Consider the following 19,822-nt stretch of genomic DNA (forward strand, 5'->3'; position numbering starts at 1 on the left):
AGCCTCAGTCCTCATTCACTTTAATTTATGGAAAACAATGTCAGCATTCTGCTAAATCTGTTCCACAAAAGAAAACGTCATGCGGGTTTGAAAAGACATGAGAGTGAGTAAATAATGATAGCATTTAATGTGATAAGATGAAATGCTATTTTGTTTTGATACTTCATATCAGCATTTTTAAGATTAAAAGCATGATTAAATTATTGAATACAGTTGTAATGCTCATTAAACAGCACCGTGATAAAAAAAAATTACAAAATGTAAACTGTAGTCATGGCTGAGTAGATGAGAGTTGGTTGTACCAAGACAATTTTTCACATATTTGACAGGTGCGATATAGGTTTCAGTCATATCTGTCAAATAGGATTAAAGTAGAAGTTAAAGTCAAATGGACTGCCCATAGTGAATATAGATCATACATAATCCACCAACCGAGAAATAAAAACAAACTTTCATCCAAGTCTTTATTTCTGTTCAGAACCTACTGCCACATGCTCTCTGGTAAACGCTTGCCAAAGCCCAAAATAAGCTGGTGAGTGCAATAAAATATCAATCAATGACTAGTGCATGAAAAATACCTTGCCTAGTCAGTCTCTACTGTTTTCCCTGGCTAAAACCCATAACCCCATATAACCCATAACTGCTGAAGCTGTAGTATATCAGGCCCTCGGAGTGTTTCGCCATCTGTAGATACTGTACAGACCAGCAAAGGACATTTGGCTACAGCATTTACAGAAGATGCTTCTGCGTTAGGTCAAGCTAGCTCAAATCCCCAAAAATGTTTACAATAGAAAAAGAGGAAAAGTCTATAACTGGTCCATCGCACTTGACGTAGCTCCCATCTGAAATGGAACAGGTAACCGGTGGAAATGTTCAATCGCTTGGGCCACCTTCTCTGGACAGATGTTGTAAACGGGATGAGTTGGTGCCTGAAAAAAAATATGAGAAAGTTTTGTTATATAAATACATTATACATGTGGGTGTGCTCAACTGAATTTTTAGTATCTTACCAGTCGGTTCTCGTCTCGACCGAGGATCAGCTCATTATGGAGGTCTTGGTTTCCGAAATGCTGTGCAATTGAGAGTCCGCTCAGACAATAGCATGTGTGGTAGAAATCTCTAGACCTGTGGGGAATCAATGATGAACTGCTGAGTCTGGTTTGGTCTGTAAAGTTAGTAAAAGGACAAAATATCCAAGACAATTGTATTTTTCAAATGTTCAAATTCACATTTTATTTTGACTTACTGTTTGACCCTTACAGTTAAACACGATAGATGTAATGATTTTTATGACCTTTCCAGCTAGACGTTTGTCTCTTTGTTCGTTACTGGAAAAGGATACATGTACAAATCATTTAAAATCAGACTCGCTAACTAATCATTCAGACCAGTTTGTGAACCGCGCTGACCGATTCATTGAAAAGAATCCATTCAAAAGAACGATTCACTCACAAACTGGAAAGTTTTGCTCTGCACAAACTCTAGACAAGAGCAATATCTAGCATATGAATGTTTCAGAGCAGGGCAGAACTAGAACATGTTTATTATTATCATAGAATGCAAATAGAAAAGAAATTTAAAGGGTTAGTTCACCCAAAAATAAAAATTATGTCATTAATTACTTACCCTCATGTCGTTCGACACCCGTCAGACCTCCGTTCATCTTCGGAACAGAAATGAAGATATTTTAGTTGAAATCTGATGGCTCTGAAAGGCCTCAATTGGCTCAATGGCACGGTTCACTCTCAAAACCCTTTAAAAGGTACTAAAGACGTCGTTACAAAGTCCATCTCACTACAGTGGTTCTAAAATAACTATATTATTTATAGTATAGTTATAAATAATATATTACAATAGTTATATATTACAATATATTACAATAGTTTTTGTGCGCAAAAAAACCCCTAAATAACGACTTGCATAGTGATGACGATTTCAAAACACGGCCTCATGAAGCTTCGAAGCGTTATGAATCAGCGAGTTGAATCGCCAAATTTCAGCAGTTTGGCACGCGATCCGAATCATCATTCGGCTCACTGATTCATAACGCTTCGAAGCTTCATGAGGCCGTGTTTTGAAATCGTCATCACTATGTAAGTCGTTATTTAGGGTTTTTTTGCGCTCAAAAACTATTGTCGCCGATTCATAAAGTTATTTTAGAACCACTGTAGTGAGATGGACTTTGTAACGACGTCTTTAGTACCTTTTAAGGGTCTTGAGAGTGAACCGTGCCATTGTGTCAATGGAGGCATTTCTCAGCCATCAGATTTCAACTAAAATATCTTCATTTCTGTTCCGAAGATGAACGGAGGTCTGACGGGTGTCGAACGACATGAGGGTAAGTAATTAATGACAGAATTTTCATTTTTGGGTGAACTAACCCTTTAAATAAAATTTTAGTTAATTCCATGACTAGATTTTTATCCAATTATAAAATTTCTCTCCATAACTGGAAATGCAGCTACAATAGAAAATATCTTCACTCATGTAGATCTTTGCATTCATAGATTAAATATTTAGGGTAAATATATAATTATCAAAACATTTCATAAATACATTTTCTCCTTCAAGAAGATACAACAAAATTTGTATATCCTTAGTGGTTCAGGGCCTGAGGCCCATTAGAAAAGTTCTCAGGGGGCCTCGTGGTGACTTAAAATTATTTAAAATGAGACAAAACAAGCAGTAAAAAAGGCTAAAACCACCCCAAACACAACATTTCTTATTTTTAGTTCAGTTTTTCCCCTTTGAAGAACCAGGGACCATCCCCACTGTGTAGAAGAAAAAAAAAATTGGATACAGTGCATCTGGAAAGTATTCACAGCGCTTCACTTTTTCCACATTTTGTTATGTTACAGCCTTATTCCAAAATGGATAAAAAATGTTATTCTTCTCAAAATTCTACAAACAACATAGACAACGTGAAAGAAGTTTGTTTGAAATCTTTGCAAATGTATTACAAAAAATAAATAAAAATCACATGTCTAGTAATCACAAGTATTCACAGCCTTAAGTCAATACTTTGCTGAAACACCTTTGGCACCAATTACAGCCTCAAGTCTTTTTTAGTATTTGGGCAGTTTCTCCCGTTCTTCTTTGCAGGACCTCTCATGCTCCATGAGGTTGGATGGGGAGCGTTGGTGCACAGCCATTTTCAGATCTCTCCAGAGATCTTCAATCGGGTTCAAGTCTGGGCTTTGGCTTGGACACTCAAGGAAATTCACAGAGTTGTCCCGTAGCCACTCCTTTTATCTTGGCTGTGTGCTTAGACTGGGACGAAGGTTCCTCTTCCAACAGGACAATGAATCTGAGGTCCAGAACACTCTGGAGCAGCAGGTTTTCATCAAGAATGTCTCTGTACATTGCTGCATTCATCTTTCCCTCGAACCTGACTAGTCTCCCAGTTCCTGCTGCTGAAAAACATCCCCACAGCATGATGCTGCCACCACCATGCTTCACTGTAGGGATGGTATTGGCCAGGTGATGAGCGGTGCCTGGTTTCCTCCAGACATGACGCTTGCCATTCAGGCCAAAGAGTTCAATCTGTGTTTCATCAGACCAGAGAATTTTGTTTCTCATGGTCTGAGAGTCCTTCAGGTGCCTTTTGGCAAACTCCAGACGGGCTGAGCCTTTTACTGAGGAGTGGCTTCCGTCTGGCCACTCTACCATACAGGCCTGATTGGTGGAGTGCTGCAGAGATGGTTGTTCTTCTGGAAGGTTCTCCTCTCCCCACAGAGAAACGCTGGAGCTCTGTCAGATTGATCATCGGGTTCTTGGTCACCTCCCGAGTGCCAAGATCAGACTGCACGATTTTCAAACTCGTCAGATCACTGCTCTTTTCACACTGCATGACTATCTGCGGTAGCATTCAGTTGCTGCTGTGTTCACACTGCACGATGGATCGGCGTCAGGTGGTTTCACACTGCTTGACTGTACAAGAGGAAGAATCACCAACAACTCTGTCCCGTCTGCAAACTACGTTTCACAACCAAACACAAGCGAGAAGTGACAAGGAAACAACGCGAGATCACGCGTGCGAGTTCTTGCGCGAGACTGGAATTGTTATTCAAAATATAGACTGCAGAAAGCTTGCGATCCAAATTGTCTGTGCGCTGATTTGCAGCAAAAAGGAGCAAAAGAAAAAAGATTATGGAGGAAATGGTTGGGGAGTAAATAAATAATTTTGCAATGTGCTGCTGTTGCGGTTGGTCAAGCAAATGTTTGTGCTTTGTTTCTGTTTGATATAATTGTAAATACATCTATTAAAATACTGCTATTCTGGTCTAAAACTCCTCCCCGAACTTACCGCTGCCCTGTATCTTGCCCTCTCATTGGCTGTAGGTCATTTAACTCATTTCACACAGCAGGAGTTTGAATCGCCTATAGGTCCAGATATTAAGCATGCCAAATATCTCACGGGCGTCAGCGAGTCGTCTGTGATTCACTCAGAACGCGCCTTTGATAATTCACACTGAGTGATTGTCACTCGCATGAACGAGCACCGATTTGCCTATGATTTCGGGCATTTGTCGGCTATTTCACAAAACCTGTCGGAGAGTCAAAATCAGGGATAAAATCAGGCAGTGTGAACTCGGAATAAGGCCCTTCTCGCCTGATCGCTCAGTTTGGCTGGGTGGCCAGCTCTAGGAAGAGTCCTGGTGGTTCCAAACTTCTTCCATTTACGGATGATGGAGGCCACTGTGCTCATTGGGACCTTAAATGCTGCAGAAATGTTTCTGTACCCTTCCCCAGATCTGTGCCTCCATACAATCCTGTCTCGGAGGTCTACAGATAATTCCTTGGACTTCATGGCTTGGTTTGTGCTCTGACATGCACTGTTAACTGTGAGATCTTATATAGACAGGTGTGTGCCTTTCCAAATAATGTCCAATCAATTTAATTTAACACAGGTGGATTCCAATCAAGTTGTAGAAACATCTTAATGACGTGTGGAAACAGGATGCACCGAAGCTCAATTTTGAGTGTCATGGCAAAGGCTGTGAATATTTATGTACATGTGATTTTTTCATTTTTAATACATTTGCAAAGATTTCAAACAAACTTCTTTCACGTTGTCATTATTGGGTATTGTTTGTCGAATTTTGAGGAAAATAAAATGATAACAAAATGTGGAAAAAGTTAAGCGCTGTGAATACTTTCCGAATGCACTGTATATAGGGAAGCCTAACTGTAAAAGTGTGATGTTCAGACTTGAAAATGTATGTATAAAAATACCCATGGAGATTAAAATTATGAAAATGTTATGTTTTAAATGTTCTACATTTTATGATTTCTTCAAGTTGTGCCAAGCTCTAGAATATTTTATCGGTAGAAATTGTAAGTAAAAAATATTTGTAAAAATCTTTATCCAGTAAATCACAAACAACTGTAAAAGTTATGAGGCATTCAAATATTTTGGGGGACAATGGGGGCCTTGGAGTCAAAAAGTTTGAGAATCGCTGCTTTTTTTGACACATTACTGGTGATATTATTGCAAGCTGACAGACCCTTTTATATAAGTGTATATATTTGTGTGTGTGTGTTGAGAGCTGTACCCACTTGCCCGGTTTGTCCAGAAGGCCTCCCCCAGGATTCTGGCAGCAGAGGAGGATGTATTCCTGCAGGGCCTTTCTCTCAAACATCCAGCTACTCACACTCAGCGTTGAGTCTCCTATACACACAGTAATATTTTGTTCATAGGTTAAATAGCTACATATGACACTAGACCCCAATATATCCATGTTGGGTTTAAATCTTGACACAAAGTACATGCTTGATTATCTCTATACATTTTCACCTTCTTTAAAAAGAGCCCTGTGGAGTAACGGCAATAGTCCTGCTTGCCAGAAGGAGTAACAGCCATCAACCAGCTTGTTACAGCGGCCTTGAAATCCACCTTCAAAACGCATTTGTTTGCTGGTTACCCAGCGCTAATGAAGGAAAAAGAGAGAAAAGCCTCCAATTTACAGGTTTACAAGAATCAGCATAGGAATATCATTAGTGCTGCTGCCTTATCATTAAGACAAAGCTGCCTGTGCACTGGGACTGTAAAACACCCTAATGTCAATGTCTGCCAAAGACCCTAGTGGAGATCTGCTGATCTAAGCATCTAAAAAATTGCGGCACACTGATGTTAATATTTCCAAGCATATTTAGTGTTCCTGACGAACCAGTAATGAGATTCGTCTCCTCCAACTCAGGATACACACAACTGACCTTTAACACATCTCATAAACCTCAGTTTATTCACTCTAATGGACAGGAAGAGCCAGGTTAAATGGAAGGTGGAAGTGTAGCCAAAGCAAAACAAGGCAAGACAAAGGACTTACTAACAAGGCTTTGAGATCCAGCATGTGTTCTTTGCCCAGTATGACTAGGGCAGCAGTACCACAGAAGGTGTAGCCACCATGTGCCTCAAGTCCAGGTACTCCACCTAAACCGCCCTCCCAATTCTGACAGCTGCAGTTCAAAGGAAAGCACAACATCTTAGTATTTATGGGTCATTCTCAAAAATATGTTGTGCAATGTCTGAGATTAAACTCTTTTAGACTATTTACACAGCAAGGTTAATGTTCAAAATGTTTATTTTTGCCTAAAAAGTGAGAGCCATGGCAGAGGATAGGGGAAAAATGGCCTGGAGATGCATTTTTAAAAAGTTGAACTTTATACTAGCGAATAGCATGTTGTTCTACATGCAAAAGATGTGAAAAACACACAAGCAATGGTCCGTCTAGACTCTAGAGCATGTTTACATAGAAAAGCAATGGAAAAGCAAATCAGTTTTGTGTTAGCCTGGTCCTACCAGACTCTCGTACATTTCATTTGTACAGAGAGTCTGGCCACTCTCCATTGACAAGCGTTTACTTCCTTGAAGGTGGGTACTCTGTTGAAGTTTAAAACTATTGGATCTGCCAAGAGCCACTCTGGATCTGCCATAACCAATCGCTAATGTTTGGTCGTGACGTATGTCATCTCAAACTAGCACACGACATCAACGTCATAGTTTTCAGCCACTCCCTCTGTTCACCGATTGGACCGGTTAAAATTTGACCGGAGAAAACCAGAGAATATACCGCAATCCCAGACGGAGTACTGAAGGAAAATTACAATTGAGCGGAAGTACGTAGGAGGGTGGAGCCAGGCTAGTTTTGTGTTATATAGATACACTATATTGCCAAAAGTTTTGTTTTACATGCACATGAACTTTAATGATATCCCATTCTTAATCCGTGGGGTTTAATATGGAGTTGGCCCACCCTTTGCAGCTATAACAGCTCCAACTCTTCTGGGAAGGCTTTCCACAAAGTTTAGGAGTGTGGGAATTTTTGACCATTCTTCTAGAAGCGCATTTGTGAGGTCAGGCACTGATATTGGGCGAGAAGGTCTGGCACGCAGTATCCACTCTAATTTATCCCAAAGGTATTCTATTGGGTTGAGGTCAGGACTCTGTGAGAACGTCTCCACTGCTCTAGAGTCCAGTGGTGGCGTGCTTTACACCACTGCATCCGATTTGCATTAAAGGGTCATGAAACCCCCCTGCTGCAGCGGGGTTTTTTCACACCTTCGATTTGAAAAGGCTTCCAAAAAGGGGCGTGGTCGACTGCAAAAAGGTGGGATGGGTTTTTTGTGGAAAGAGGGAATGGTTTGCATAAATAGGGCAGTGTCATTAGGCACATTAAAATTAGCTAATTTGCAAACCGGCAATGCACAGACACAGGTGGTACCGACAGCAGCAGTTACAGTGGTTCTGAGACATGTTCTTGGTTCACACTTGGGCAATGTTTACAACAGAGAGATGAGATGAGGGATGAGTACAGCGAATGAGAGAGCTCTGAGATCATAAGTGGTGTGCAACAGGAAGAACAGACAGTGATCGCTCTGAATATCATTCAGAGCACTCATCATTCAGCTCTTCAGATCAGCATAGGCTAATTCAGTGAGAAATGAAATGTTATTCTGTATGACGAAATATTTTGCAAACGTGATAAATCTATATTTGTCCAAATATGCACATTGTTTGGCAAGATGAACAACACGCCGACGTGGTTATGCTCTCATGAGAGAACATGAACCACCAACGAACGATGCGATAGAGGAGTGGGGGGCCCACGGAGATGTACTTGGCGGGGAAGCCTCACTGGAATCCTCAGGTCACCCAGGACCAGAAAAGAAACTAGATCAGGGTATAAGCGAAGGGACTCAACCCCGTTTGAGGTTTCATTCTCTCGACAGCATCTGAAGTGCCGAGCGACGCGCACTGGGTTGCCCGTGAGAACCCGCGCTGTCGCCCGGCAGTTAGAATAAATCTATATTTGTCCAAATATGCACACTGTTTCACTAATAGCCCGAACACATGCGGATTAGTGCATGCCTGTTACCACAAATAAAACGTAGAAGACGTGGCTTTTGATTCTTTTTGATATTTCATTCAAAATATTGTTCATTACCTACAGATCGGTTATTTTGCACTCCTGACATAAATTAAGAAATTAATGTCAATGCTTGTAGGTTTGCCGTGCGATTCCTCAAGTTCATTTTACTTTACCGAACCTTTAGCAATGGCTTCCACAGACGGCGTCCCGGTTACAGCTCGCTCAGCGCCCTTACTTCGTATCAACGCGACCATCCGCCTCGGCTGTTCCAACGTAGATTATCGGTCTTTACCCACACTAAAGTAATCCAGGGAGCACCTTCACGACTCGCTGAAAACAACACCTCACTTTCTTCCTTGAACTTTCCGCACGCTGCTTCCAAAACTTCCCCACCATGTCTCAACAATAATGATGGAAGACGAACCTGACAGAAGTGACTGTCTCATGCATAATAACTCAATTATATTTTATGCATACTACAGCGCAGTGATTAGATTGAATGAGCTTTATGTCATGAATATATGTCGAGAATCGCTCGAAGCGGTCGACATCAGCATGTTCGAGCAGCCCATACTTGGGCCTACGGTGCACGCTGACGTCAGCTTCTGTGACGTTGCTCCAACTCAGCTTTTCAAACTGGAAGACAAAATAACTATTGCAAAATGCAAAAATAACTATTTTTCACATATGAATAACATTAATGAGTACCTTTAGTGTTTTCAGTGATGTGCAGCCTATACATATCTGATTACATCTCAAAAAACGTGTTTTGGGGTTTCTTGACCCTTTAAACTTGGTGATATAAGGCTTGGATGCAGCTGCTCGGCCATGGAAACCCATTCCATGAAGCTCTCTACACACTGTTCTTGAGCTAATCTGAAGGCCACATGAAGTTTGGAGGTCTTTAGCTATTGACTCTGCAGAAAGTTGGCGACTTCTGTGCACTGTGTGCCTCAGCATGAGCTGACCCTGCTCTTTGATTTGACGTGGCCTACCACTTCGTGGCTGAGTTGCTGTTGTTCCCAATTGCTTCCACTTTGTTATAACACCACTAACAGTTGACCGTAGAATATTTAGTAGTGAGGAAATTTCCGGAATGGACTTATTGCACAGGTGGCAACCTATCACGGTACCACACTTGAATTCACTGAGCACCTGAGAGTGACCCATTCTTTCACAAATGTTTGTAGAAGCAGTCTGCATGCCTAGGTGCTTGATTTTATACACCTGTGGCCATGAAAGTGATTGGAACACCTGAATTCAATGATTTGGAGGGGTGTCCCAATACTTTTGGCAATATAGTGTATATTGTTTTTTTGTGTGTAAATTCTGCTTTTTTTTTAATGCTGAATTTGTTTTTCTATTCAACCCTGTTATGAGGATTGTTCATCATCACATCAAATTTAAGGGAAAACCTGTATATTTATTTAAAATCACAATTTTTTTTATCAGTATTTGATTATATTTATACCTGTATTGGCTTTGTCAAGCTTGATTATAACTTTGACTTTGTTCTGGAGGAACTTTGTTATGGAGGAAAAAATTATAAATAAATACATTTCTATAGTACTGACATTGCATAAACCTTCAACCTTGCAACATTCAACTCCAACCAGTGTTGTTATAGATGATAAACAAAAAGTATTAAATATTGTTATATCATTTTCATTAATTGAAACAAAGCTGATATTAAATATAAATATGAGATGAAAAACTTTAACAACTTTAACTAAAAATAAAATAAAAACTTTACGTGACAAAACCACAAATCAAAATGACAAACTAAAATAAAATGAAAATGGAAAATATAAAAATAAAAGCGAATTCAAAACATTAATACTAATATTAACTTTAATAGTATAAATACAAAAATAACACTGACCCCAAAATAATCTGAATGAAACTGAATTGGCACATGTTTTGAAAGAGAATGTGGAAGCAGTTACCTGAGAATCCAATTGTGCGTCCCATCAAACAGGGTGGGAGTGATGATATTAGTGAGTGAAGCCACAGAAGCTGCACAATATGCGCTCCTATCAGACCAGACACACAAGAGCAACCCAGAGTCAACAGGCAGACAATGATCACATCTATGCATGTTAATAACCACGAGTTAAATTATTAGAATAAGACTGAAAGTCTGTATGGTCAGCGCTGACTTATGGTGAACAAAGAATTTTCTAGCACTAATCTTTCTGTTGGAACAGTAAAAGGTCACTCCCCAATAATGCCTCAGTATAGTGACATGAACATGAAGAATAAAGAGATGTATGGCTGTTGTAAAGATGCTTCAGGGTATGTTGAAACCACAGTGACAGAACTCACCTGACGTCCACCTCCCCGCCCACATGCATCACAAAGGAGCCATCTGGCTGCTTCACAGAGAACAGGAAGTCCAGGAGCTTCTCTCTGATGGGGGAGGGAGCAAACAGAATGTGCTACTATGGCAATATGATCCATGCAACATCTGAAGGTAAACAGGCGATAATACAAAAGCAAACATGAAACCTGTTGATGACTTTGTAAGCCTCCTCTGTACCCAGAATGCAAAGGGTGTTGACAGCTGCATAGGTGGGTGCCAGGTGAGCGTGCTGACCCGGACCTCCACCGAAGCCACCTGTCGGGCTCTGACATCTGGCCAGAAACTGGCACACGCTAGCAGACAACATTCATGGTTGTGATATATTTACATCAACAGGCATGTAAATGTGTGAGAAGAACTAAGCATTTAGGAAAAAAGCCAGAAATGTACTAGATGAATTACTTTAATTTCATGTTATGAACAAACGCTGATAAATGACAGATATTAAAAATCGATTTTGTCTAAATTGAAAATAAACATCTAAATACTAAAAATCTATAATTTTAGAAGCTACAAGTAAATTTAGGCATCGCAACATAATAAATGTACAGTATGAGAAATTGAAATTAATTTTGAGATTTGCTTAAGATTACATTAATTTAAAAAAGTGATTTTTAAGATTAGCAAGTGTTAGATGATGGTAAAAGTAATCTATATGTAAAAATAGGGAAATGAGCATGCATAAATAAATTTGCATTACAGCCTGATGCCAATAAATGAAATAAAAAATCTGGTATGGTAGCAATTTATTGTGAATCCTTATTATGATGATTGAAAATACAATTGCTATTAAAGTCAAAGAGATCAATTATGTTTGGTTGCACTATCGCTTTAAGAAAAAGCATGGATTAATAAACATAAACAATAAAGAATACAGGTCACAATCACAGCAAATATACGACACTGCTTATGAATTCACCTCTTTAACACTATAAAGATATGAGATTTTTATTCTAGTCAATTTCAAAGTCATAACATTGAGAAAGAATGTATCTGTGTCACAGCTTGATGTAACTTTGACATTATCTGTAGTGGTCACATTAAGACCAGGGGTCCGTTCTTCATACCTCGCTTAATACATCTTAGATGATTTGACAGATGCCAGATTTTCTAATCGTGATAACTGATCTCTGACTAATTTGGTTCTTCAAACGAATTTGTGGATTTGATTAAAATATCTGGATTAAGTTGTCTGAGATTGCTGCACGTTCTTGTGTTCATTAAAAAGGGCAGATATATTGACACTCGAAACCATGATCAGCAATGCAGCGATTGGCTGGCGGCAAGACAGCAACGTAAATGACATCATATTAAAAAAGAACATCCCACACCAGACCTGATGATGACCTTTATAAAGAAACTGCCAAGTGATCAATGTCCAAAATGAAATCCAGATAACAGAGTAACACACGTGCGAAGAACGGGCCCCTGGATAGTAACTGGGTAAGGGGACCTAAACACCTGCCTCCATGCCACGTGTACACTGATGATGATGTGCAGAGAAGGGCTGGTACTCACTCAGAGGCAACAGCTGCTGGCACGGGCTCCTCTAGCAGCTCCAGACTATGCAGGATCCAATAGCACAGCCAAGGCCGGCTGGCATCCAAACACTGAAGCCAGACAACATGCAGATTCAGCAGCCATTACCAGCACTCTTACACACAGAGCTGCTCTAGAACATTTTGTTCCCGTACAAATACACAAAAAATACGCATGGTGTTCTCTCTCTCCCACCCACTCACATACACAAGTAATGTATCACATGGTCTTAAAAGTGCAAGGCTGTAGATCCTTAATGGCCTTGTGTAAACCAGTTTAGTGTGTTTGTGTTAAAGGCACAAGATTTAAATATCCAAAATCCACTAGAACAATGTTATACATTTTGTTGACTTGTATCCTTACATTATCCCAAATGTTTCCAAGAATATTTAAATCCAGAAATAATAAGCAATTTTAACCAGGACACAGACCGTGTCAGTGCGTCACCTATCAATGACATCATACTCACGTTGCCCTAGATTTTTATTTTGTACAAATCATGGAAACACCAAAGACACTTAAATATATTATGTGTTTTATTAGACAGGTGAGAAACTGTTTGGATACATTCATTGACAGAAAACTAATCATTGTTATATAGCTCAATACAGTTAGTCTTATTGTTTGAATCTTGTTTTCTTCATTTACAGCGAGTACCATGTTTTACCATGCCTATTATCGATCTAGCTTACTGCAGTGTGCAACTAGTAGTAGCCGCAGAGCGAACGCACAGGGTAGCATTATAACATAACTTTCAACACACTCAAATAATGTATCTAATATGATAAAACAGCACTGCGTTACCCCACTGTGGCGAGGTGGACGAGCGAGAGACATGGGAGGAGCGAGCGAGATCGGTGTGCATGATTGAGAATGAGCGTCACCTGCGAGGCACACCGGTCTCGAGTTCTCTCATGAGGGAGCACGGAGGTGTATAAGGATGAGCGACACCGGTGAAGGGCGAGAGAGGACCAGGCCAGGATTTTATGTTGTGTTTAGTTTAGTTTATGTTTGTTTATGTATGTGCTCGGCACTCTTCCATGAAGGGCTGCCGCTTTTACTTTCATTTTGTGTTTGTTATTTTATTAAAGTCTTGTAATGTTCGCCGGTTCCCGCCTCCTTCTTCCCTTATCTACAAACTCTGTTACACCCACATACATGACTGGAATAAGTAGAAGTAAGTACTTCTGCGGCATAATAAAAGCTCTGCGAAATCAAGGCTTCATCAAGCAAGCCTTTGTTTTGAATAAGGCCCAATCCCAATTCTATTTTATACCCCTTCGCTTACCCCTACCCCCTTGAAACAGAGTGGCAAGGCGTAGGGGTGAAAATATTCCCATAAGAAATGGGACACCACTCTACTACACCATTACACAATCATACTTCATCATACACCATTTCTTTTATTAATGTCCTGTAACATTTAACCAACAGCAATGAAGTGCACATATCTAACAGAAATCAGGCGCGAGCACGTTTAACAGATTACTCACTCCCAACGTTGTTTTGCGCTTTATTTGGACTTAAGAAAACGGTGCTCGTTTTCAGTACAAAAACGTACGAGCCTTCAAGTTTCTTAAGACGATACAATATGATACAAAACATACAAGACTGGTGGAACCGATTTCCACGCCAAAAGAGAATCGAGACACCCCTACCCCTTCGTTTTGCGCGTTCACGTAAAGGGGTAGGGGTGTCTCGATTCTCTTTTAGCTGGAGTGGTAGGGGTAAGAAGAAGGGCCAAATAGTCCTTCAAACGAAGATTTTTGGGCTAAAGGGTAAGGTCCAAGGGGTAGAAATGGGATTGGGCCTAAGGAACCTCTAGTGGCGAAAATTTACATATTGTGGCTTTAATAACAAAACTAAACAACTGTTTTAAAATAACCAGTTAAAAGGGTATTTCAACCAAAAATACAATTCTGTCATTTACTCACCCTTGTATATAATTATAAATATAATATATATATATATATATATATATATATATATATATATATATATATATATATATATATATATATATATATATATATATGTGGTTATTCTCAAGATTTTCAATCAGTGTTTATAAAGCAGAATGAAACCGTAATAGTGTCAAGATCTGTAAATGTTAAATTATGGATTTTATTTTTTTTAATCAGAATTTTTCCGTAGAACACCTCATAGCCTCTTGATCTCCCCTGGTTTGAAAACATTATGCTAGATAAAACAACATGAGGGTGAGTAAATAATGACAATTTTCATTAAAGTGAACTAGCCTTTTAGTTGTTTTTAAGACATTGTTTACCTCATATGCATCAGATAGATGGCGTAAACCTTTCTTAAGATAATGATAGTGTTGTTCCCTCAGTAGAGCGGGCCTGGAAAAACAACAACAATTGAATCATCTTATTAGAATCTAGCTATTGCAATTTATGTTGTAAGTTACTATTTTTTACATTAAAAATATCTCATTCACAAAGTGGCAAAATATCAATTTCAACTTTTATCAAGATTCATAATAGCTCACAAATTGGTAACAACTTATTTGTACAAAGCAAGTTCAACCATTGAGCTGACATCCTCCAATTATCCCAATCAAAGACAGTGGCAGTGTTAAAATGATAGAGTCAGTGAGTCAGAACAGCCTACACACAGTACGCTTGACTTCATTGCTGGCCGCAGAGGTGCCGGGGCATGTTTAATTTGAGGGTACCTCAGCTGAGAGAACAGATCTTTAACCCTTGTTCTCTCTCTACTCTGCTTCTCTCTATTGAGCCAAAGAAAGCATTGCATTCACTACATTTGTGACAAGCTGATCAGAGCAATGTACACGTTTAATGTGAAGTAATGCTGTAGTTCAGAAATTTGTTGCGTTTTCCTCGCAGGATAATTAATTTGTCCTTTCATGCCTGAAATGAACTATAATTGAACTGACACTCTGTGGATGTAGACAATTTAAAACAACTCTTCTCTATTTTAATATATTTTAAAATGTTTCTCCTGTGATCCAGTCTTCAGTCACATGATTCTTCAGATATCATTCTAATAAGCTGATTTTGTGCTCAAGAAACATTTCTTATTATCAGTGCTGCTTAATATTTGTAGAAACCATGTTTTTTTTTAGGATTCCTTGATGGAAAGTTCAAAATAACAGCATTTATATTTTTACATATTTGAAATATAAATCTTTGTGTCATTATGAATGTTTATACTGTGACTTGTGATCACTTTAATGCATCCTTATATAATATACACCGATCAGGCATAACATTATTACCACCTTCCTAATATTGTGTTGGTCCCTCTTTTGCTGCCAAAACAGCCCTGACCCGTCGAGGCATGGACTCCACTAGACCCCTGAAGGTGTGCTGTGGTATCTGGTACCAATATGTTAGCAGAAGATCCTTTAAGTCCTGTAAGTTACGAGGTGGGGCCTCCATGGATCAGACTTTTTTGTTCAGCACATCCCACAGATGCTCGATTGGATTGAGATCTAGAGAATTTGGAGGCCAAGTCAACACCTCAAACTCGTGCTCCTCAAACCATTCCTGAACCCTTTTTGCATTGTGGCAGGGCGCATTATCCTGCTGAAAGAGTGCCTTCGCCCCCCACGAGCCTTGGCCGCCCATGACACTTCCGCCGATTAACCACTGTTCCTTCCTTGCACCACTTTTGATAGATACTGACGACCCAGAACACCCCACAAGAGCTGCAGTTTTGGAGATGCTCTGACCCAGTCGTCTAGCCATCACATCTGGCCCTTGTCAAACTCACTCAAATCCTTACGCTTGCCCACTTTTCCGGCTTCTGATACATCACATTTTAGGGCAAAATGTTCACTTGCTGCCTAACATATCCCACCGACTAACAGGTGCCGTGATGAAGAGATAATCAGTGTTATTCACTTCACGTGTCAGAGGTCATAATGTTATGCCTGATCTGTGCAAGTATTCATTTATTTAAAAACAATCCTACTGACCTAGCCGTTTTGAACAGTAGTGTATATAATTATTACTTAAAAATTCAATTTACTGCACCACAAGATCCTCATATCATTATTTTGATATTAAGCACAAAAAATGGTAAGCATGGCATCATCATTTGTAGTGCTTATGAGTATGTTTTCCCAGTTCTCCCACTGGAGTGTAAAATTCAAAAAAGTTGTAAATTTGACAACATAGGCAAAAGTACCATCTGGATATGAGGCAGAACAGCTGATATGCTACTACAGCATTTCTTCCAAATGTTTAGGTCACACAACCTTTGTCTGGCACTGTGATTACATCAGTTTTAATCATATCTGGGTTTCTTATTTCATCTATGAGTGCTCTCTGTATAGAGGAAAGGAGTTCTGAAATACACAGACATCATGCTGTGGTGACCGGAGGCAAATTTCACTAGTATATAGACTTTAGGTTTTCCTGCATATGATGTGATGCTGCAAAGTAATAAAAATGAAAACAAAACAAAACAAAACTATGCTACAAAACATACATAGCAGACACAAGCAGAGGACAATCTGATGTTGGTTTTGCTGCCAAGGACATCGTCACGCTCAAAATATGTACTTAAATAACAGCGATTGCTGTCCAAAAGCAGCACATTGAACTCAATATTGTGACGATCCTGCGTTGTGTTAATGGCCAGAGAAGGCTGAACTTTACTTACTGCGGTGAGGTGTGAATTTGCTGGTAAACACTGTATACCTCTTGAATACTGCATTCAACTTTTCTCTGGATTCAATGATAAAACAGGAAACAAAAATGTGAAGGTGAGATAACCAAACTGAAAATGTGACAACGACAAGCCAAATGACATGCAGACAGAAGTATCCACTGTGGCTGATGCTCACGGTGCGCATATGAGTGGCTGACATCACAACCTGTTCAGCGTGTCACACAAAGACACAAAAATAGTCTACTGGCTTATATATTTATCAGTGCTTGGACAGTTCTTTCTAAAATTCTGAGGTAAAATAATTATTAAAACAACTTAAAAATAATATACTATTTAATAATATAATTTTAGTATATATTAGTGCTGTCAAATCGATTAATTGCATCCGAAATAAGTTTGTGTTTACATGATATGTGTGTGTGTGTACTGTGTATAATTATGTATAAATAAATAAATAAATACTCTCATTCATGTATATATTTAAGAGATATTTACACACACACATACATACATTATATATATATATATATATATATATATATATATATATATATATATATACATACATACATACATACATACATACATACATACATACATACATACATATATATATATATATATATATATATATATATATGTATGTATGTATATATATGTATATATATGTATATATATATATACACATATAATATATATACATATAATATATATAATGTATATTCATACTATTTAAATACAGTACACACACATATATCATGTAAACACAACATTTATTATTTTGGATGTGATTAATCACGATGAATCGATTTGACAGCAATAGTATGTATATATATATAATATAAATTTAAATACAATTTGAACTCATGCATAATTTCAAAAGTCTCTGAAGCAATTTAAAATAAACATTGTCCATATATTGGAGCTAAGATTTACACCTTTCACTTTATAACTTCTCATGGTTAACTGTCAACCACCCATATAAAAATGCAGGTCATAATACAGTGCAACATTACACAACAAGTACAAGCAGATTATCATTGTAGTACAATATTCCATATTGTTCCTGGCAGGGTAAAGTTCAAAACAAGTTTATAAATGGATAGTTCACTCAAAAATGAAAAGTCATTATTTACACACTCTTATGTTGTTCTTCCTAACACGATCTTTTATTTTCACAAAAATGATGTTAGAATATCAGTTTTGGTTGACCTATCCTTTTAAATCAATCTGGATTACTTACAGCAGTGTGACAGAACTCGATGAATGAATACATAAGGGGTGCCGCAGTGGTATTAGTATAATTAACGTTATACTCTGCACGTGCAGAACACATAGCATGATTATCGGTATGCACTGACTACTGTATACTTTATCACAGCAAATCACAGAAGCAGAGTAAATAGACAGTTAGCTCTGCGCTAGTACCAATTAGCTAACTAATACTAAAGAGTTAAGCTCACCTGTTCTTTCGAGGTCACCGTTTGCACGCCGTCATCGTTGAAAAGCTCAGAGGAGTGTGATTCATGAAAGCATCGCAGAGGTAGAGACGCCTCTTCCATGATGAGGTTTGAAAACACATGCACTGTAATAGAAAGGGAACAGTTTTCCAGCAGAGCAAGTGTCAAGACCGCGTGGGCGGGGTTTCCTCAATGGAGGCAAGTGACTTAGAACTCAAGTACGGGAAGCCTGAAAGCACATTTGACAAACTGGTATTGATGCGAATTTCGGCGAAACGGTTCTCTCAAACAGTTCGTTTCAAAGAAACGATTCAAAAAAGATCCAGTGATTCTTTTACGTCACGACGTCATACGCATCAAGCCGTACCTAAAATCCTTGCGTTAAATCAATTTATTCTTATTTTTATTTGTTATTAAATCACAATATGTAAGAGAACAATGTTATATATTTTGTTGACTTGTGTAATTACATTATACCAAATGTTTCCAAGAATGTTTAAATCTAGAGAAATAAGCACTTTTAACCAGGACACAGACCGTGTCCGTGCGTCACCTATCAATCACATCATACCCGCGTAACATTCGATTTCCGGTTTTATTGTTTTATTTTGTAGGAACCATGGAAACACCAAAGACACTTCAATATATTATGTGCTTTATTAGACAGGTGAGCAACTGTTTGGAGACATTCATCGACAGATAACGAATCATTGTTATATAGATCATGGTTATATAGAATGTTTTTCTTTTCATGCATCGTGCATATTTACCATGTGAAGTTTTGTAAATGCTCTTGTCCTAAAGGAGTTTGTACAGTATATTTTTTTGTTTCTTTAATAATATATATAAAGAATTCCTTGGCATATTATATGCCTAAAACGTTTAAAGCAGTTTAAAGTAATACATAGTTTAAAGAAATACACATTGCTGCTTATAACCCCTTTCTGATAATGTTTTATTAATAATTACATTTATTGTTAATCCCTTGTTGTGTCCCAGTTTAGTGTCCATGGTTCAGCTCATATAAATGTATATTTACTTTAAACAATACTCAACTTAATTCACATCTTCTGGCTGCAAACACGTTTGCACGTTTTAATAAAATTCTTCATAAAAGCCAAATCTATATCTGATTTGTGCTCACGGTTATCGATTCAGGTGATCCAGGTTGATTCAATCCGATTCGTGAACGAATCGTTCAGTCCGGTTTTACGAACCGATTCAGCTGATTCGTCCAAAAGATTCTACCAAAAAAAAAAAAAAAAAAAAAAAAAAATTGGTCACAAATCGTGAATCGCTAATTATAACAAGCCATCATCCCCATGTAGATTTACGCCTTTGACATATATGTTTTTGGTTGTAAACAGAAAAAAAGCACCCATGAATTTATCACAGTCTAAAATGCTTATATTTCAGATTTTATATGCCCC

At 38.4% G+C, this 19,822-nt stretch overlaps 1 protein-coding gene across 1 annotated transcript; it reads right to left on the bottom strand.

Annotated features, from left to right (window-relative positions):
* Positions 1–3: 3 nt before the first annotated feature.
* On the bottom strand, positions 4–18,692 carry fntb (farnesyltransferase, CAAX box, subunit beta). The gene is made up of 12 exons (XM_079831448.1): positions 18,396–18,692; positions 16,924–16,988; positions 14,561–14,633; positions 12,253–12,344; positions 10,881–11,027; positions 10,698–10,781; positions 10,319–10,405; positions 6,330–6,459; positions 5,798–5,930; positions 5,560–5,671; positions 1,011–1,125; positions 4–929 (listed from the first exon to the last, which is right to left on the bottom strand). The coding sequence occupies exons 1-12, from the start codon at positions 18,492–18,494 to the stop codon at positions 807–809; spliced, it is 1,260 nt and encodes a 419-aa protein (XP_079687574.1). The 5' UTR covers positions 18,495–18,692; the 3' UTR covers positions 4–806.
* Positions 18,693–19,822: the final 1,130 nt, after the last annotated feature.

The sequence above is a fragment of the Gobio gobio genome, assembly GCF_949357685.1.
Source record: "Gobio gobio genome assembly, chromosome: 12".
NCBI lineage: Eukaryota > Metazoa > Chordata > Actinopteri > Cypriniformes > Gobionidae > Gobio > Gobio gobio.

Bases quoted from the DNA above. Each gene is read 5' to 3' on its own strand.
- fntb (XM_079831448.1), bottom strand. From the start codon at position 18,494: ATGGAAGAGGCGTCTCTACCTCTGCGATGCTTTCATGAATCACACTCC. The intron at 11,028-12,252 runs GTGAGTACCAGC...GTTGTCTGCTAG, and splicing joins CCAGCAGCTGTTGCCTCTGA to CGTGTGCCAGTTTCTGGCCA. The intron at 10,406-10,697 runs GTGAGTTCTGTC...CTGGTCTGATAG, and splicing joins GGCGGGGAGGTGGACGTCAG to GAGCGCATATTGTGCAGCTT.